The sequence below is a fragment of the Histoplasma capsulatum genome, genomic scaffold, assembly GCF_000149585.1.
Source record: "Histoplasma capsulatum NAm1 scaffold_6 genomic scaffold, whole genome shotgun sequence".
Taxonomy (NCBI): Eukaryota; Fungi; Ascomycota; class Eurotiomycetes; order Onygenales; family Ajellomycetaceae; genus Histoplasma; species Histoplasma mississippiense.
The window spans coordinates 2,220,288-2,241,255 of NW_001813977.1; the positions used below are offsets into that span (position 1 = coordinate 2,220,288).

Here is a 20,968-nt window from a genome sequence, read left to right on the forward strand (position 1 = left end):
TAGAGATCATGACTATTACTTAACAAATTGTCTCTTGAAGATTAAGTGATTAAAAACTGTGGGGGGTGATGACAGTGTGAAAAGTGAATAGTGAAAGATAGTAGATAATGTAGTAGATGATAATAACAATAGTAATTGTAGCTAATCACTAAAAAGAAAAAGAAAGAGAAAAGAAGATGTGTGAAATACATACATTCATATATATATATATATAGAAATAGCAGTAGTGAGAACATAATAGAAAAAGGTAAGAATAAGCAAACATAATATAATAAGGAAACAATAAGCGAGTGCATTACATATGAATGCGTTGGAACACAAAAATTGTTCTCAAATAGAGAATCATAAATAACTCAAGCAACTGCAGATAAAATTGAACATGATTTTAAAGATTATCAATATAAAATAATTCTATCTCTAATTCAAATCTGAGTTGATTTAATTCAGTATTGATGGAGTAATTTGATGAAATGTTGAAAATCTGCTCAAGCAGATGTCAAAACACTATTCATCAAATATCTCCCTCAAAACTTCATCAAATATTTCCAAATTTGCAGCAGTTATTGATGGAGGTAGCAGGAATCAATTGAGGGTACTTGCAATGTCTAATTCGAAGAATTGGGTTCGTTCAAGGTTTTGCTCGCCTTGAATTATTTTGTAATTGTTTTATATAAATTTGAATAACCAGCTATCTTTTTACTGTTATTCAACTTCAGATGCTGACAGTTCTATCTTCAACTTCTTGAATTTTCAAATTCTCTATCTACTATTCAATTAAATTTAAATCTAAATCATCAATGAATTTCTGTGTCACTTATTTAAACTTATATCTGATGTCAGTATAAAAGAAAGAGAGAAAAAGAAAATAAAGAAAGAACTCCTAGATTAAGATATGATTGTACAACATGTAGCCATGTTGCTCTTTGCTTGAAAAGAAGAATGTTGAAAGAAGTTTCATTCTAATAATATTAATTAAAGCTAGATCAAATAGATTACATAAATTACACTAAAACACATCAATACAGTTGATGCCTCATATTATCCAGTAGTTTCCATGTATTTAATACACTAATGTACACACTAAAAAATATGCTAATTGTGTCCTAGCGGCCAGACGAGGGGATATGTGTAAGCAGCGATGTTGGAAATGGCTGCTTATATTTCGGTTGGTCCTTAGGACTCTACGAGGATCAAGCAGTAGGAGATAATACGGTGATATATCGGAGAGGATTCGGATCAAGTAGTTAGATATTGAGGGTGTAGAACGTAGGGGTCAGATTATAACAGAATGATCCGCTGGTCCCTAGAAGGTTGGACCAGCTGCTAGCTATATACACACAGTATCATAAGCAGATCGAACTTGCTATGATGTAGATGGCGTAGTATGATGCAAGTGGCAAGATAATGCCTTGATTTCAAACTTGATATGACGTTGGTGGTGCTATGTTCGGCGATGTCATATCCTGATATGACGTTGGTGGTGTTATGTTCGGCGATGTCATATCTTTAGGGCTATCGCTAATTCCGGCCTAGCACTGGCACCTTAGTGCGGGTTTCTTACAACTGCCCCCCCTGAAAGGGCCGCTGTCCCAGCGGGCCAAAAAATCGTAGGGTAATCGTAGGTAGTTCGCGGTATTAACCGACATCGAATGTTGTTGTCCTGTGAGATTGTGGAGCTGCGCCTGTGGTCGAACCGAACCCAGCCCCCGCCCTCGAAATTCTTGCGATTCTGCAGCGTATTGAGGACGCTCAGAAGGAAATGAATGAAAAAATGGAAAAAATGGTGATGCGGATGGGGGAGATGGCCCAGAATATTGAATGCTTGGAGACGACGTTTTATACAGTATGTATATCCAAAGAGATTTCACTAGATAATCACTAACAAATCGTAGCTTGTAGGAAGGATTGGCAAAATTGAAAGGGAATTTGGAATCATGGAGGAAAATTAAATTGCAGATGGCGTTCTGAGGGGTTCTTTGCTTTTTCCTTCTGATCAGAGTTCGAAATCGTAACGTAGCCTCATTAAACTCCTAAAACCTTGTAGGATAAAAAGGAGAAGAGTGCCACTAAGCTTCAAGAACCCTTTGGGGTTCGAAGCGCAAACGTAGATAAGTAGAAACTCCAAAACCCTTTAGGGAAAAAATAGGAGAACTACTAATGTCGTATTCTAGAACGTTTCTTCTTAACAAGGGGTCGATTTCGATTTACCTTCTCATATTCTTCGAGAAGATTGCGGGAGTTCAAAAGATTCTCAGGAGGTTCCCAGGTGTTCTCAGTATTAGGATATCCTTCCCACTTAACAAGATATTGCTCCTTATTGCGGTGCAATCGTTTATCCAAAATAGCTTCAACAAAATACTCCGTTCTGCCTTCGAGTAGGATACCAGGAGGTTTCTTAGGTTCTTCACCCGGTCGCTGGTAATAAGGTTCTAACAGGGTAACATGGAAGACAGGGTGCATAGATCCAAAGGTTCTCGGAAGATCTAATCGATATGCTTGCGATCCGATGGTGTTCAGAATTGTAAACGGTCCAAACCATTTATCTTCAAGCTTGCGGCATGGTCTAGAAGTTGCTATATTCAGGGAAGATAGGAGAACTGGATCTCCAATGGCAAAGGTTTTATCCTGATGCCTTCTGTTATAGTATTCCGCTTGCTTTTCGAAAGACTTTCGGACAGTAACTTGAAGCTTGCTCTGTATTTCTTGTAATTTCTCAACCCTTGCTGTAGCTAAGGGTTCTAGATCAACAGAAGTTGCAGATTCAGATTCTTTATCAATCACCCCTCTCGGTGGAACAGGATCGTAACCTAGTAGTGCTCGGAACGGTGGCATGCCAATAGATGCCTGGGAAACAGAATTGTAGGCAAATTGTGCCTGCGGAAGCAGATCCACCCAGTTATCCTGGTGGTAGTTCGAGTATGCTCGTAAGTAGTTCTCTAAGGTTTGGTTCTGGCGTTCCGTTTGCCCATCGGTTTGAGGGTGGAATGCCGTACTCAGATTGCGCTTAACTCGTAAATAATAACAGAATGTTGACCAGTAGTGACTGGTAAACAACTTGTCTCTATCAGATATGATAGACGAAGGCGAACCGTAATCGCTTAGAATAGTATCTATGAACAACTCTGCAAAATCAGGAGCAGTAATTGAAGTCATGCAAGGAAAGTACTTAGCTAGCTTAGTATAGCGGTCTAGTATGACCAAAATACTATCATAAGTGATTCCCTTTCGAACTACTGGTGGGTAATCCGACAATGAAATCCATGGCAAGAGAACTGAACGGCCTAGTAGGCACAGGAATTTTGGCAAGTTGCCCGTATGGCTTATGCCTCTTAGCTTTAACATGCTGGCAGATATCACACTCTCTGACGTACGTTTCGACGCCTTTTCGGAGCGTATTCCAGTAATACTTGCGACGTAGAAGCTCTAAGGTTCTGGCAATACCAAAGTGGCCTGCCCAGGGGTCATCATGATGAATTCGCAACAACTCCTGGGTGATTGCTTTGCTAGGGGGAACGTAGATAGCATGATTGCGATGTAGAAGTCCACGATCTTCATCTACTCGCCAGATGATCGAAGGATCTCCGGATGTATCGGAGGCTTCTCTAAGAATCCCAGGCTCCGCGCTATTCTCAACTTCTTGGCTTCGGGCTACAGTAAAGGCGTCCCTCTCCTGCAGTTCCTTAATGAAGTCTAGAAGCCGATTAGTAGGCGGTTCGTGGCCTGTTTCGTCCTCAGCAGCTCTTACCACTGCTAGACGTGGCACGAGAAGTTCATGACCTTCAGTGCCAGTTCCAAAGGAACCTCGGAAACAAGAATACTCTGCAGAACAATCTGAGCTTCCCCGTACCGAAGGCGACTCGGTATCTACTAAGCTGTTCTGACTAGAGCCATGAAGTCCCTGGCGGATCTTTTTCTGTAGTACCAGCAGCATGACAGCTTTGGGTCTACATCCCCAGGGGAAATGACATAGTCTGGACGTCTTGAAGGTGGATCGGCGGGGTTTAGCCGTCCTGGTCGATAGACCACATAGAAATCATAAGCAGATAGCTCTTCCCCCCAATGCGCCTGGCGGTTGTTCAAGCTTTTGTTACAAAGAAAGTATTTCAGATTATCATGGTCGGTTATGACCTGAATTGGGTACGGATTGCCTTGCAGATAGTGCCGCCAGTGGCGAAATGATGCCACTATAGCCAGAAGTTCCAAATCATGGGTGTCATAGTTCCTAGAAGCTCCAGAAAGCTTCTGTGAGAAAAATGCGATGGGCCTCCACTCTTTTCTTCGAGTAGGCACCGAATTACAGATGTTTTGGCTTCGTTCAGATGCTATTTTCATAGCTTCCTGGTAAGTTTCTGGTGGTGATTCAAGGCGTTGAGATAGAATGCCAGCAATACCATCCTTGCTTGCATCCGTTTCGACTTGGGTTTCCTTCCGCGGGTCATAATGGACCAGTAGAACAGCTTGTGCAAATGTTTCTTTCAGGTTTACAAAAGCTTTTCTTGCTGAATCACTAAGTAAGAACTTAGTTTGCTTGTCCTTAGCATTTCGAAGGAGATCCGTAAGAGGTGCGGCTATCCGTGAGAAAGCATATATAAATCTTCGATAGAAGTTTGCAAATCCTATGAAAACTTGAATATCTCGGATATTTTTAGGTTCTGGCCAACTTAGAATGGTTTCGACTCGGTTTCGATCCATGGCTATACCGGTAGGTGATACAATATAGCCAAGGAACTCAACCTCAGTGGTGAAAAAGGTGCATTTGCTTTCCTTAGCATAAAGTCGATATTTCCGTAAACGTTCGAAAATTAATCGGAGGTGTTTCGTATGATCTTCGGTATTTTGGGAATAGATAAGGATGTCATCGAGATAGACAATACAGCAGATATCAACAAGGCCTTTCAACACCTCATTGATATAAGATTGGAATGTAGCAGGGGCATTACAGAGCCCCATAGGCATAACACGGAACTCATAACTGCCGTATCGGGTTCGAAATGCAGTCTTCCATTCATCCCCTTCTGCTATCCGTATGCGATAGTAGGCATCTCGGAGGTCTATCTTAGAGAAGATGATGGCGTTCTGTAATCGATCTAACATTTCTTCAATGCGAGGAATTGGATATCGATCCTTTATAGTGATCTTGTTAAGGCCTCGATAATCTACGCAAAGGCGTAGAGTTCCATCCTTTTTCTTTGCGAATACGATAGGTGCAGCAGCAGGGCTCTTTGTAGGACGAACCCACTGCCGTGACAGCATCTCTTCTAGATATTTGCGTAGGGCATCTAGTTCTGCTATCGAAAGATTGTATAGAGGTCCGTAAGGGGGTTCCTTTCCATCTTGTAATCGAATATGATGTGATATGATGGGGTTCTCATCCAACTTGGCTGCTGCTTCAGCAGAAAAGATGTCCTTAAATTCAGTTAAAAGATCTTGTAGATTTTGAGGTAAGGTAGTCTCGTTAATAGAACATAGTCGTTCCGAAGAAGATTCGGTGTTGCCGTCCCAAAAGTAGAGTGGTGTTGTAGATGTTTCTTGCATAGAACGAATAAATTCTTCTGGTTCTGCTATTTCAATCCTAGTATCTCCGATTCGATGTCGCCATGATAGTGCTTTCCAATCGATCAAAGGATTAACTGTTCTTAACCAAGGAAGACCTAGATAAAGATCCTCATCTGCTAGGTTAACTGAATGGAAACTAAGTTTGCTCTCTCGAGTTTCACCTAGCCCATCGGTGGCTCTTTGAGTAGCATTAACGATGCCATATCGGTATCCTCGTCGTCCGTCAGGATATTGCACTTGAGATGGTGGTCCAATCCGTTTCCATCCTTTTGAAGTGGCGTAAGTGTGAGAGATATAGTTGAAATCTGCTCCAGAATCGACTAGGCATCGAATCGGCTCAGGACCACTAGGGGTGTCTAGTTGGATAGTGATATACATGCGGAATCTACCATCTAGTCACTCCTCATCCTCCTGAGTCTCTGTGATATGAGCTATCACAGGTGTCGGTTTCGGTTTACCAGTGGTTTGAGTTCGTTTTCCTTTCTTAGTACAATCCCTAAGGATATGACCTGTCTCCCCACAGAATAGGCAAAGATTGTTATTCATACGGTGCTGACGTTCTTCTATGGTGAGTTTTCCAGCTGAGGTTAAATTTCGTTGCGCCTTCGAAGGGGAACCATCAGAGTATCGCTTGGTTCCACGCTTATTGTCATTCTCTCTATTCTGTGAAAAGGACTCTTGCTTGTTGTTGCTCCTCCTAGTATGGCCCTTGTAAACGGCTTGAATTCGAGCAACTAACGCAAGTAATTCGGCTTGATTAGTAGGGGGATCATGGTGAGTTTGAATTTGATCCTGTATCGTGGTTGGCAACTTAGCAAAGAATACTGAGCAAATAATTTTTCCGGATCGGTTGCTAGACCATCGCGAATCTCATTAAATCTGGAGGCAAATTGTTGCACTGGCTGTTCCAGTGGGCACTTCAATTCCTCAAAGCGAATCGCTGCCGTAAAGCCACGGTTGCGTACATCCTCCAGATCGTTATGCAGGAATTCCTTAAAGTCCTTCCATGAAAAAGGTTGATTTAACCTTTCGAGCTCTTTCTCTTTAGTAGCCCAAGTGGTTTCGATTGTTTTCCGTAACCAACCCGAAGCATAAACGATCTTGACCTCATCGGTATCATACTGAGTTGGATTCAACTTGTATATACGTTCGAGAGCTCGTATGAATATATTATATTCATGTAGATTACTGCCATAATAGGCAGGTGGATCGGCAAGTCGGATTTCCCGCCGGTTTGCTGAGGCAGATACTGCTGGTGCTGATTCAGCGATCACTGATCGAGGAGTATTCGTAGGTTGTTCGGCCTCAGACATGATGATCAAGATGCTCGGTCCTTGTAAAGGTAAGGGATAGAGCGGATCAAACTGTAAGCAGCGATGTTGGAAATGGCTGCTTATATTTCGGTTGGTCCTTAGGACTCTACGAGGATCAAGCAGTAGGAGATAATACGGTGATATATCGGAGAGGATTCGGATCAAGTAGTTAGATATTGAGGGTGTAGAACGTAGGGGTCAGATTATAACAGAATGATCCGCTGGTCCCTAGAAGGTTGGACCAGCTGCTAGCTATATACACACAGTATCATAAGCAGATCGAACTTGCTATGATGTAGATGGCGTAGTATGATGCAAGTGGCAAGATAATGCCTTGATTTCAAACTTGATATGACGTTGGTGGTGCTATGTTCGGCGATGTCATATCTTTAGGGCTATCGCTAATTCCGGCCTAGCACTGGCACCTTAGTGCGGGTTTCTTACAATATGCCTCAAGCTGCCGACACGCTAATACAACCACTTTGACGTCCCACAGATTCCAATGTTTGCATCGATGAAAATACAAGCTTTGCAGTTTGTTTCCAATCTACGAGACGGATGTCATAACACGGCGTCGTCAAAGCTACAAGAGCCTCCAAAGTGATTTGGAGTACGATCCTGATGAATATCTCTCAGGGGATGAACGTTGGGGCATGGAGTGGCAAGCCTTTGCCAGAAGCTACATTGACTACCTGTACTTCATCGTTGTGCGAGAGACGACCTGCCAATGGATAAAAAATATCTTGGTGCTTGAAGGGCTACCACCTTAAGGATTGATCCTTCTGGTGTAGTGGTAAAACAATGTTTTTACACGATGTCCCAGGAACCATAGGGGCGTTGGAACTGGTATTCAGAGAAATGTGTGGTCGAGCGTACATGCACTGGACGGTTACACCGCTCCTGGACTCAGCCAAACATCCCTGAAAGTTTTCGGAATTCAGGATCCAAGTATCGAGCAGAGCCGTACCTTCAACCTGGAGATATTCCAAACCGCCCAAACGACCAAGGGCCGGCTCCAACTGGCCCATCATTTGCACATGAGTTGGGCAGGCGTTCCTTGGCAACCTGGGATTCAAGCCAGCTCTTGTGGTCAACGACTATGTGGCGCTTTGGGAACAGTCAACCTCCGCCACCAACTTGACAACAAAGAGCAGCAAAAAATCCTTTGAACTGGCAGGGAGCCATGTTCTATCTGGAGATTTAGCCTCGTGGAAAATGGGCTGCGTCTCTTCAGACACAATCCTATGGGTTGATCAAATGATTCTCCATGTCCACCACCGCGGGAACACCAAATTTATCTTGAACACGCCTGAAGAGACTTCAAGTCGATCAACGTCAGACAGTCCCTATACTATTTACCTTTCTAAATTTTCCTCGACTTCGCGAAGCTCAGGGCTCTTCAAACTCAATTTTGTTTCTTTCATTAATTTGGCTTTGCGCCAGCTCCTAGCATGCAAGCAGCCCAGTTAAAAAATAATATTCACAAAAAAAAAAAACACCCCAAATTAGACATTTCCATATTCTGAAGAATCGGCTATCAATTCTTGGCAACCGTTTCCGCCAGGCGGACCAGTTAAATGCTGTTGATTGGTGCCAGATGCCAGATTTTCCCCCAAAAGGATGGACGCAACAAGCCCTGAAAACATGATAGCACTCCTGGCAGAGGATAACATGTCAGCCTAACCATTCAAATGGCAAACGCTTCCCTGTCTTTGTTCATTGGCTGTCTTGGCTCGGTTGTCGAAAGCCAGAATTTCGAAGAGCCTTCTTTATCATTCTGATACCCTGTCTCCGATTTTGCCTTGGGCGGCACTCATCGAACACCAGAAGCTAGCTCGTGCGCATGGACAGGGGGATACAATACATAAAGTCTCATCGATTTCACTGCCCAATTGTATTGACTTATTGCCTCACATTTGTCAGGCATGAAAGAGCCTCGCCTTGCGAATTAACCTTTCAGAGTTTGTGTTTCAAAGTTTCTTTTACTAATGATGCCATCTTCTGGCATCAAGTTGATTGTGTCTGGCTCACTGAGGAAGAATCTGAGTGGACTGATGCTTCATCCAGCTACGCAGCTATCAAATGGGCGGACAAAAGACATCCCGCTACCAACAGCCCGGCGCCTTTCAACAGCACAACAGACTAACACCATTTTAGCGTCTCCTTGCGCCGACTCTCGAATCTCCCGATCTGCTGGATTCGATTCTCGTATTTTCACCATAGCGCCACACAAAATCAGCACTGCAGCTCGCTCTCCAAGCCGTTTCTCCATCATCATCATCATGATTGTTTGGAACCCTTTTGGCTGCAGTAGTGTTCCGATTTCTCTGGAGCTCCCGATTCCAAGAAATTCCGCTCATGTTTGATCAAACACAACTTGTTAGGTGGGCTAATTTCATTTTCCACCAAGTCCTTGAACTACAGAGTAATTCAAATTATGCCATATCTCTCTCTCAAAAACCAATGAAGAATAATATACGGAGTATTCAAGGGTTTGAGCTGCGGCTCCAGCCAATTACTTCATGCAAGCCTTTTCAAGCCACGGAAAGCCAAATTGCAGCAGAGCCTCAGACCCACCTGCAGCTAATTTGAAACTTAGATCTCGTAAACAACCATGAGAGTACTCAAGATCCACCGTGTAAGGATTTTGACACTCGCTCGAGCCGCTCCTCTCTCCTCGGCCTGCGGGCTTTAGCTCGAAAGAGGCAGCGAAGCTCCAATCAGCAATGGTAGAGAGCATGCCACCCACTGCTCTACACCTGGAGCCTCAGAGCAGCCATGCCAAGGCCCCAAATATAAGGAGGCTCACAGCTACTTAGCAACGAGGCGCGGCTCCACCCGAGCACTGTGTGAAACATCTCCAGTGGTTGGGGCCTAGCACTCATTTTTTCAGCTAAATTAAGAACAATTCATGGCGCAAAACCGCCAGCCCGCAGACTCGTTTTTGCGCTCCAAAGATAGCAGAAAAAATCGCTTATTTTTTCCAGCCAGATTTCACATGCCAGAAATCAATAGCGGTAGGCTGTACTCCGTATGGGCGTTTGGATTCGCTTAGCCACAAGTCAACCAACGGCGATGGGGTTGCGATGAACGAAAAAGAAGTAACTAAAGGCGTTGGTCAATTTTGATACGAAAACGGAGTCCAGGAAAAAAAATATTATATATATCCACCAATTCTCCCTTCTCAGCCCCGTTTTCCAATCATACCGTATTCCCTTCTGAACTTGCAATAAACAACCAATCATAAAACTAAACCTCCTCTCCCAATTTCTACCATCAATTCCAAAGCAGCAGCACCACCACAATGTCTCCCGTCACCATGAAGGCGTGGCCACTGGTCGCGACCCTCCTCGTCCTGCTATTCGGCCTCGTCACCTCCGCAACCCAAAACAACGCCGGCGACTTGATTGCGATCACTTCAGTTGAGCGGCGCGCCGGGGGCCTTGAAATCCGCACTCCCAAAGGCGGCAAGGGAGGCGGCGGCAGCTCGTCCGGCGGCGGCGACGACGACGACGACGACGATGATGATGATGATGATGATGAACCTAGCAACCAAGACTTCCAGAACTGCTCGAACGGCGGCAAAACCTGCAGCGAATGCTTCGGCAGCGGTTACATTTCCTGCGTCACCCCGTCGAATGTCTGCTACAACCCTTCGACCCAAACACGCAGCAAGGTCTGCGTCCAACAAGGAAACTCCGGCTCAACACAGCTTGCTGGCTCCCTCGGCCTCGGCGCGCTGGGATTGGCAATTGTGTTGCTGTAGGCTGGGTCGACCGGGCTATCTTCCGTTGGATAGTTGGGAGGTATAGAATTTTCCGTAATAACCACCGTTTTCTTTTTTCCGCATCGCATTACATCACCTCGCTGAAGAATTTGAGGAGCAATTAAGGAGAAGATGATGCGATGCGACGCCAACCGCTTAAAAGTATTCCTCACCTCGTGTTTCGAAATCGATTTACTGTCAAAGAAATATACCCAAGCGCATCGCACCTCGCTCTTCTCCCAACGCTATCCCTGCTCCCTAAACTCGCAGTATTCATGCGTTGTGATGTCTCCCTGATGATATCTATATATACACCCTTCTTCAGCCAGAATATCCTCCACCACCACACAAACGACCAACGCCGAAGCCCTTCAGAGCCCCATCCCGGTTTTCTTTGTTTTTTTTTTTTTTTTTTTTAAGTTCCTATTTTTACAATGGCCTTAATTCAGCTCTAATACCTGCCGTCATTTTATTCTTTGTTTCTTGTTTTAGCTGATTCCCCCTGTTTTTTTTTTCTTTTGAAGCTTAGCGACTGGATTTCGAAATGTGATATGTACACACACACTCATTCCTCTGGCCCCCTTCCCTATTTTCTTCACTCTGAGCACTCGAGTTTCAGGAAAATGGGTAGCGCGGCTGGGCGCCCGAAGAAAATTCTAAGATATATCCCACATATCCTATCCACCATGAATCATCCATCTCTATCTACCTCTATTTTATTCAACGCGGAACGATACCATACCATACAAACTTGCTTTACCTTGCTCTAACGTTAACAAGTAGAAAATGAAATATATATATCCGTAATATACATAATATACATTCACCCTCTCCCATAAGTGTCAATCAAAGAGAATTTTTTGCCGGAATAAAACGTCGCTCTCGTTTATTTCCATAATCAGGGAGGGAGGGGAGGGGTGGTGCTTTGCTTCCCTTTCCCTTTCCCTTTCCCCCACTCTGACCCGATTCAATAATACTCGGTGTTGCGTTCGGCGATGGTGATGGAATACTCACTTATCAGCGCCGATTCGACATCTACCTATTCTTATTATTTTTATTTAATTTAGGCAATGAGAGAGAAGAGAGAAGCGGGTGTTTCGATTTCCTTACCGCGTTTCGTAGCATTTGGTATTTTTGGTATACGAAATATATATATATGAATCACTGTCATTGTGCGACATGTAGTTATTTATTTATATATATATATATATATATATACGTATAGTATATCATACATGAACATATAAACATAAACAAGCCCTTGTATCTAGTAGCCCGTATAAGTAAGTAGACGTGCACGGAACCCGGTAACAGAGTAATAAGGGGTGATGGATTCACAAATAAATAGGGGCGCAGAACGCAAGAAAACACCAAAATAAGCCTGAGGTGGGAGAGAGAGAGAGGGGGGGGGGGGGGGGGGGGTTTAGCCGGAAAATCAAAAAGTTTGGTGGAAAACGGAAAGGGGAAACCAACAACAAGTATTAAAAACCTTACTAATAAAATTGAAAACGGAATGGAAAAATTAGATAACTACATGTATAGAAGAAGGATAGATAGATAAACCCTCCCACCAAACCATTCGCTTGGCCTCCTCCCTCCCGCTCCTCTCTTCCTATTTCCCCCCCGCATGCCTCGACTTCCCCAAGCACAGCCCAAACTCCGCACCCCCAACCCCCTTATCATGGCCCAGCGTCCTCCGCAACCGATTCTCGTGCCGGCCATACGGCTCCCCCGCCTCCTCGCGGGCTAGATCGTTGATCCAGCGCCCGCGGGGCGCCACGGGCCTGCCCTTCGACAGCTCGCTGGCCAGATACAGCCAGGACAGCGCGTTGCCGACGGTGCTGACCTCGTCGCTGACGCTGTCGGCCGCCCAGCTGCTGAGGCGGTAGTACAGCTCGTCGTCCGTCCACAGGGCGAACAGGTGCTGGGCGACGGCGTCGGTGTCGCCGACCTCGACGAGGAAGCCGTTCTTGCCGTCCTGCACCTGCAGCGGGATGCCGCCGGCCAGCGTCGCGATGACCGGCTTCCCCTTGTGCAGCGCCTCGGAGACCTTGACTTCGAAGCCCTCGCGCGTGGAGAGCTGCAGCGCCACGCGCGCCTTGGAGAGGAGCGCGTTGAGGATCTGATCGGACGGCGGGATGTGCATGACGCAGATGGACGGCTTGAGGTGCGGGAGCTTGTCCTCGATGTGCTCGATGACGGCGTCGTAGATGGCCACGCCGTCCGGGTCGTCAACAGAGCCGTGCCCGCAGACCAGCAGTTTCGGGGGTTTCTCGTCCTTGGGGCACTTTTCCGCGAAGAGAACGCGGAATTTCTCGTACGAGTCGAGGACGTCGAAGATGCCCTTTGATGGGTCGAAGCGGGCGATTTGGACAATGTACTCATCTGCGCGTATGTGATTAGTCTGTTTGGTTCTTTAATTTTAATTTTCAACTTTTATTTTATTTTATTTTATTTTATTTTATTTTTTTTTTTTTCCAGAGGGCTCTCTGCTCCGGGCCATACCGTCAGGAAAATCTATGGTTGTCATGCCGATCTCGCGACACTTCGCATTGAAGATACGGCCATAATAGCCAACGTCAAAATCGTCCATGGGCTTATTCAACCCATCGAGCCTGTGTGACATACATCCATCCCATGAAAGAAAGCGTAAGCAGGGCAAGCAGCATATATTGCAAAAAACAAGAAAGGGGGGGGGAGGGAGGGAGGGGAAATCAAAGAAAGAAAGAGAGAAAGGAAGAGAAAAGATAAAAATATAAATAACCCACCAGTCCGTCGACGCCGGCAAATACCCCACCGTCTCCGGCGGCACCATATGCGGCACAAAGCTCGCGACAGGATGGCTGATGAACAGGTCCGCGCACTTGATGCTGTCCCAGAAATAATTCCACGCTTCCGCCTGCGGCGTCGTCGGGTCCGCAATCAGATCACTGCGCATCTGGATGTGGCTGCGGTAGATGACGGGCCGTAGGGGCGTCACTTCCTTGATCAGGGGAATCAGGCCGGGCATCTGCGGGTCGTCGATGACGATGATGTCCGCGCCGCCTTCTGGAGGGGCGCACAGCGGCCCGCCCTTGCCGAGCCAGTAGCGTTTGGCGTTGCCGACTATCCAGTCTGTGAGCGCGGCCTTGTTTTCCTCTGTGAGGCGCTCGTCGGGCTTGGAGACGCCCTGGAAGATGTTGTGGTTTGTCTTTGTGATGCGGAAGACGGCCGGGCGGGGACGGGGGACGTACCTAGGAGAAATGGGCCATCGGATCAGCGATCCATGAAGAGATACAAATGCACAAGATATATATAGATATATACATATAAACTGACCACTTGAAATCCACCCCTAGCGCTTCCGCAAATCGCACCAACGCATGCCTCATCAGCGCGACACCACCGCCCTGCGGCGTGGCGCTGAAAAACGCAACCTTGACCTTGCGTTTCTTCAGGTCCTCCGCGTACCTCAGCACCGAGTTCCACGTCCGCGAGCCAACCGTCAGCTCATAATCCGGCAGCGTCGCCAGCACAGCATGGAAGCCACAATCAACCTCCACACACCCGCGATACCCCACCTGCAGTAGCGGCGCCTTGTTGGGTCCGAAGAAACTATTATGTATTCATTAGCTTCTAGTGGATGGAGTGTGAAAAAGCAAAAATCGACTCATATAGACAGGAGAATCAATCCTCAGAGAGACAAAAAAGAGAGAAGAGAGAAACGAATGCAGCAAAAAAATAGAAATAAAGAAATAAAGAACATACGTAATACACTTCCGCGCCACGGACTCCGCCTGCTCATCCAGCGTCTTCGTATCCCAGTACTCGCGATTAATCCAGCCGACGCTGTGGACGCCCTTGCCGTGCAGGACGAGGGGCACGATGTCGAGCTCGCGCCACAGACGCGGACACAGGTGCGGACAGCGCTCGGCCAGCTCGCGCGGGAGAGCCATACCGACGAACTTCTCCAGGTGCTCGTGCTCGTAGCGGCGCAGCTCGAGCAGGACGAAGTCGGTGATGACGTCTGCGGAGGGGTGGGCGCGCTCGTCGATGGGGAAGCGGTGCTCGGAGAAGTCGAGGAAGTACGTCGTGTCGCGGACCGCAAGGGAGATGACGACTTCGTTGTTGTCGTTGGAGCAGACGGAGATGCCGCCGTAGATTGTCTGGGTTATTGTGTTTGTTAGTGCGAAGCTATGAAATATAGATATAGATATAGATATATACACACCTCCGACGGCGGCCCGGTCCACGACTTCTTCGCAACCCGGTCCTGCAGGTCGCGCTTCTGATACACAGAGGTGCGCCGCTGGAAACGGCGGTCCTGGAACGCAGAGATGATCATATCGACATACGGCTTCAGGCGCGGCGTGTGGCGCTCTGGCAGCGACTCGGCTTCGGTGATGTGCTTCTTTAGGAACATGGTGGGCGGCGGGGGATTCTGAGATGAAGGGGTGAAGGATGAAGGATGAGAGGCGATTTCTGATCGATCTGGATATATATGATGGTTTCGGAGGATGTGTATATACGAAGAGAGATACAGCTTCTCCTCGCAAGCCGGACAAGCTCAAAAACGGGGAAATCGACGTCATACATACATCCGCGCCAACGGCAACGCCAAACCTAGTCCAAAAGTTTAGCCGGCGCATCTATATACACACTTGGGGCGGCAGAACAGGCACAAACTAACAACGAACGACGATAACCATCAACTGGACACACAGCACACGATATCAATCAACCCGCGCGCTGCCATTCCTCCTCCTCCTCCTCCTCCTCCTCCTCCTCCTCCGCCCGCGATCCATGACGTCGCTACGCTGTCATCAAACTCTCCGCACCGACCGCACCGTACCCTGCCATCCATCCATCCACCCGTCCACCCGTCCCTTGCAGCACTGAAGATTTCAATTCCGCGTGCCCGGCTGTGCTGTGTTGTGCTGGGGTTCTTCTATGGTGGTATATTTCATGGGAACTGAAAAACTGAAAGGAGAAGAAGAGGAGGTTGTGTTGGTTTGCTTATTCAGCTCTAACTGGGGTGTTAATTGGTGTCTTGCCTATTTTCGCTTTCTTTCGAAGGAACAAACAATATACAGTGTTAAACAATATATACCAGATACCAGCAGGAAACGGTAGTTGTAGTCGCAGTAGTAGAAGTAGTAGATAAGAGTATGAAGAGAACAAAATAAACGCCGAAGAAGATGCAGACAGGGATTATAAAATAAAGTAATACGTAAACAGTGATTATTAAATAATACAGTTATTAAAAAAAAATTAAACACATGAAGAAAAGAAAGAGAAAGAAAAAAAAAGAAAAATGAAGAAAAAGAAAAAGAAAAATGAAGAAAAAGAAAAAGGCATGTTGGTTGGTTGGTTGATCTGGTTTTTTTTTTTTTTTTTTTTTTGCAACAATTTTTTGTTTTCCCCCCTGTTTTCCAGGGGCAGAAAGGGTTGAAGCTGGTTTGACCAGGTCTGGCTATACATTTTGTCTTTTGCTTCTTCCTCTCTCCCCTGTTCATTCCCCCGTCTAAATTCCCCTTCTATATCTTGCGTTTCCAAGTTCGGGGGGCAACCAGCATCCATCTTTCTTGTCCCTGCATATTCAAAAATTGCCTCCACACAGATACAAGCTGTGAGGGGAGACACACAGAGAGAGATGGAGGGGAAGGGAGAGAGAGGTAGAGAGAGAGAGACCTGTTCCAGCTGATTGACCAAACCCAACCCCCCAACCAAGATGTATGTATATGGTTTGGAAAAGAAAATAGAAAAAGAAAGAAAAGTGAAAGACAAAAAAAAAAAAGTATGAAAAGGAAACAAAAGAAAACCACAAAAAAAATACAAAGATTATCAAATCCTCCCCCCCCCCCAATCCTCCTTTTATTTTTAAGTGCGGGATGATGGTATTTATTTATTTTGCATGTTTTTGGTTGGTGTCTTTGTACTTTTGGATGGAATGGGTTGGATGCGCGGATCATGAGCTCTTCTCGTGTTGTGTGGAGACTCGTTGGAGTGAAACAACTGTAAAGCACGGAGTGCACTTTGGTTAGAATGAAGCCATTGACGTATATACGTAATATTTGTCTAAAACGTTGAAAGCCAAATTGAAATCAAGAGAGATAGATATGCTTACCGAAATCCTCCAATGATCTCTGTTTCTGATTCTTCTTCGGACTCTTCCCGTGCATCATGTTGTCAAAGCCCGCCGAGCCTTGGAGCAGATAATACAGTCCACCAAGGACGCAGAAGCAGCCAAAAGAGAAAACCCAAACACGAACCACGGCGACGATGGACGTCTGCCCACCCACGAACCAACCGAAGATCGTGAACAAGGTGGCGATGATGTCCACGAGCAGGATGGCACCGGACAGTTGCCACGACGGGATCGAGGACCAGAAGGGCCCGTTCGCGCGGGTGATGAAGATGAGCCAGTTCTCGGTCAGAGAGATTTCGAGGAAGAGGACCGGGTCGCGTCGACCGAAGTTCTGGACGATACCGCCGTTCTCGGAACCGACGAGCATGGTTGTGAGGGTGATCCAGGTGCCGATGGCGAGGACGATGCCGAGGAGGACAGACATTCCCCATAGCTTGGGCAGGTTCCACTTGACGGGCGTCTTGGAGAAAGGGGCGTTGTCGTAGGCGATGGCGAGGGTAGCAATGTCAGCGAAGATGGCGATGAAGACGACAAGCTGGAGGTTGAGGGATGTGTTGAGGATGGCGATCCAGAGACCCAGGAAGATTTCTAAGTGGAGGGACAGGGCAATACGGTAGACGACGTAGGCATACATGCGGTGGAAGATCTGACGGGAGGTCTTGAGCGCGTCGATGATGGCAGAGAGACCGGGGGCGAGGAAGACGATGTCGGCGGCGGAGCGGGCGGCGTCGGAGGCACCCTCGACGGCGATACCGGTGTCGGCCTTCTTGAGGGATGGGGCGTCGTTGACACCGTCACCCGTCATGGCGACGAGGTAACCACGCTGTTGCAGGATCTCAACGACGTTGTACTTGTGCTGGGGGAAAACCTCCGCGAAACCATCGGCGGCCTCAACGAAATCGTACACCTCCGAGCCAGGCATGGTTCCGCCGCCGCCGAGACCAAGACGCTCAGCGTTGTAAACATTGGTTCCGAGACCGAGCTGGCGAGAAGTTTCACGGGCGATACCGACCGCGTCACCGGTCAACATCTTGATGGACAAACCGAGCGTCTTGGCCTCATTGATGGTCTTGGCGGTGTCGTGGCGGGGAGGATCCGAGCAGGGCATGATTCCAAGGATTTCCCAGGAACCCTCACCGCGTTTGCGGGCAACACCGAGAGAGCGGAAACCACGGGTAGCGAACTCGGCGACTTTGTTTTTGTAGGCGCTATCGACTTCGTCGGGGATGGGGTGGTCTTCCTCGACGGTCTTGAGGACGAAGAGGGGGGCACCTTTGACGCAGGTAATGCGCTCGCCCTGGGGGGACAGCACGACGGCGCTGACCTTTTTGGAGACGGGGTCGAAGGGATGGAACTCGAGGACCTTGTACTGAGTGAGGACGGACTTGGCGCGGGGGTAGTAGCGGAGAGACTTCAAGAACGCCTTGTCGATGGCATCGATACCCTTCTTCTTGCGGGAGGCAGCCAAACAGGCCGTCAGCATCAGATCCTCGGGGTCAACACCAGAAACGCAGTACGGTTCGGCGAGGGAGAGCTTGTTCTTGGTCAAAGTACCGGTCTTGTCGGAGCAGAGGATCTCCACACCGGCAAGGGACTCGATGGCAGACAGTTTCTGGACAATGGCCTTCTTCTTGGCCAGGTAGGCGGCGCCGACAGCCATGGTGGTGGTCACAACCGCGGGGAGACCGACGGGGACACCGATGATGGTGATGGCCAGGGTGAATTCGAGAATAGTGACAATGGAGTTGGAACGGTAGAAGGAGGAAACCCAGACGACCAGCAGAGTGAGAATGACGAGGATGAGCAAAACAGTGCCAATGCCGTTGAGCACCTCAGTAAAATGGCCAGTACCGGCGGAGGCGGCGTTGACAAGCGCGGCGGCACGGCCGACGAAGGTGTTGTCTCCGGTGGCGGTGATGACCATGAAGGCCTCACCACGCTTGACGGCAGAGGACGCATAGCAGGTATCACCCTTGTGCTTGTCGACGGCCAGCGACTCACCGGTGATGGCGGACTGATCGACCTGCAGGAAGGCCTCCTCGGTGACGATGCGGCCGTCAGCGGGGATGATGGTGCCCTCCTCGACCTGGAGGATATCGCCGGGCACGACCTCGGGGGCCTCGACCTCAGTCAGACGGCCATTGCGGAGCACGACAGCCTTGAGCGCGAGGGTTTTCTTCAATTCGTCGACGATGGAGCCAGCCTGGAATTCCTGGACGAACCCGACACAGGCGTTGAGCAGGAGAAGCGCGCAGATGACACCGAAATCGACCCAGTCCTCGAGACCGGCGGCAAGAATGGCGGCGGCCTGTTTATTTATTTTCAATCAATTAGGTTTACAAGCCAATAATATATATATATATATATATATATATATAACAATAGGAGAATCGCCACTCACCTCCATAACGAACTGGATGGGCCCCACGAAGTAGCTGAGGAACTTCAGGATCAGGTTCTCCTTCTCCTCCTTCATCTGGTTGAGGCCGTACTTCTTGCGGCGCGCGACGACTTCGGCATCGGTCAGACCGTGGCGCGTGTCGGTGGTGAGCAGCTCGTCGGGCACGGGACGGGCACCGCCAGGCTCGCCATCTTCGTCGTCCTCGATATCGATGTGGCCATCCTGGGACTCGAGCTCCTCGATGAGGGCGTCCATGTCCTCGTCCTCATCCTCCTCCTCGGGGAGTGGCGGCTTCTTCTCCTCGTGGGCGGCGGAGGCGGCGGCGGCGGCGGCGCCCGAAGCAGCGGAGTGTGCCATTTTTCTGGTGCTCTGGGTGATATTCGCTGGAATGACGGATGTATTTGAAGGTATGATATCAATTCAACAGGGCAACCGACTTATTTCAGTCTCTTCTGGGACAAACGGCGAGCATGGAGCAGCAGTATTTCCTTCTCTTCTTCTTCTTCTGTTTTGAGGGTAGGGAGGAGAATTGTGGGGGGGTTAATTGACTGGAACGGTCCTCCGAAAACAGATGGCGGAGAGGAGAGAGGAGAGAGGGGAGAGAGAAGAGGATGAGAAGAAGAGGATGAGAAGAAGAGGATGAGAAGAAGAGGATGAGAAGAAGAGACGACGTCGACGACGACGACGACGAAAAAGAAACCAGCAGAAGCGAGGAAAACGGATTGTCGGGGCAGAGGAGAAGAGCAGAGACGAGCGATTATAAGAGGAGAGGGCAAAGGGAAAATTACGGGGAAAGAGCAAAAAAAAACAAAATACAAATACAAATACAGTTCCGGTACCCCACGGCTGCTGACCCAGTTTGTATGCGCAATTTTCCAGGTGGCAGCAGCCAATACCGTGACAGTACCAGCTCGCCAGTACCGGTACCGAGAGCGATACCGGTACCGGTCCCAGCGCTGGCCCAGTGACCACCGTTTGTTTATCCGCGCTGCTGACAACCACCGCGCTTGGCGGCGTGCCATTGGCCAGCGGCGGGCCGTCGGCATAGCAAGGACAGTAACACGACAGTACACGACAGTACACGACAGTACAATACGGTACACGACAGTACAATACGGTACGGTACGAGTACGAGGGATTTTTCTATTTTTCTGCTTTCTCCTGCAGCTGACACATCTCGACATCTCCCCTCTCAACATCCACGGCACATGGTGGTTTGGCTTTGGGTTTTGGTTTTTTGGTTTCTTTTTTTTGGTTTCTTTTTTTCCTTTTTTTCCTTTTTTTCTTTGGTTTTCTTTTCCCTGGAGCCATCTCCCCTTATCGTGATCCGCCACATTCGTTGCATGTCCACTGCCGAGGCACGTGCGCAGCCAGTCACAAAGACACCTCGTTGGTTCCGTTCCCCAGATGCGGGCTGTCCACGGTACATTCTATGTCCTATACATACTATATACTCTATCCTCGTCCTCTCAAAGGACCCTGAGATCGGGCAAGGGTTTGCTTCTCTCTTCCCTGAGATCAGAGAGAAGCTTCTCCGGTGGTGGTGGGCTCGCTGATAACACTTCCTTCTGGGTCTGGGTGGGGACCCAGCGTCGCGGGCGGACCTTGTTTTTGTTGTTGTTGTTGTTGTTGTTGTTTTCCATGGCAGAGATAACATCCTGCACTGGCGTTGTTTATTTGTTGTCTCTGTCTGTGTGTTTACATCGCTGGCAGTATCCGTAACTACAGATATAACTCCCTTCCTCGCTCCCTCCCTCCCTCCCTCTCTCTCTCTTCATTGCCACCAACCCACCAACCCCCAACCG

The 20,968-nt window shown here is 48.0% G+C and overlaps 4 protein-coding genes across 4 annotated transcripts; 1 reads left to right on the plus strand and 3 right to left on the minus strand.

Annotated features, from left to right (window-relative positions):
• Positions 1–2,154: 2,154 nt before the first annotated feature.
• Positions 2,155–6,869, minus strand: HCAG_06974 (hypothetical protein; the record flags this gene model as incomplete). The annotated part of the gene is made up of 6 exons (XM_001539319.1): positions 2,155–3,110; positions 3,235–3,670; positions 3,949–4,499; positions 4,701–5,948; positions 6,105–6,290; positions 6,641–6,869. The coding sequence occupies 6 exons, from the start codon at positions 6,867–6,869 to the stop codon at positions 2,155–2,157; spliced, it is 3,606 nt and encodes a 1,201-aa protein (XP_001539369.1).
• A 3,319-nt stretch (positions 6,870–10,188) lies between these two features.
• Positions 10,189–10,635, plus strand: HCAG_06975 (predicted protein; the record flags this gene model as incomplete). The annotated part of the gene is made up of 1 exon (XM_001539320.1): positions 10,189–10,635. The coding sequence occupies one exon, from the start codon at positions 10,189–10,191 to the stop codon at positions 10,633–10,635; it is 447 nt and encodes a 148-aa protein (XP_001539370.1).
• A 1,612-nt stretch (positions 10,636–12,247) lies between these two features.
• HCAG_06976 (hypothetical protein) lies at positions 12,248–15,037 on the minus strand (the record flags this gene model as incomplete). The annotated part of the gene is made up of 6 exons (XM_001539321.1): positions 12,248–13,020; positions 13,141–13,250; positions 13,404–13,868; positions 13,954–14,229; positions 14,383–14,780; positions 14,846–15,037. The coding sequence occupies 6 exons, from the start codon at positions 15,035–15,037 to the stop codon at positions 12,248–12,250; spliced, it is 2,214 nt and encodes a 737-aa protein (XP_001539371.1).
• Positions 15,038–16,582: 1,545 nt separating this feature from the next.
• HCAG_06977 (plasma membrane ATPase) lies at positions 16,583–19,520 on the minus strand (the record flags this gene model as incomplete). Its single annotated transcript, XM_001539322.1, has 3 exons — positions 16,583–16,629; positions 16,742–19,070; positions 19,164–19,520. The coding sequence occupies 3 exons, from the start codon at positions 19,518–19,520 to the stop codon at positions 16,583–16,585; spliced, it is 2,733 nt and encodes a 910-aa protein (XP_001539372.1).
• Between the last annotated feature and the right edge of the window lie 1,448 nt (positions 19,521–20,968).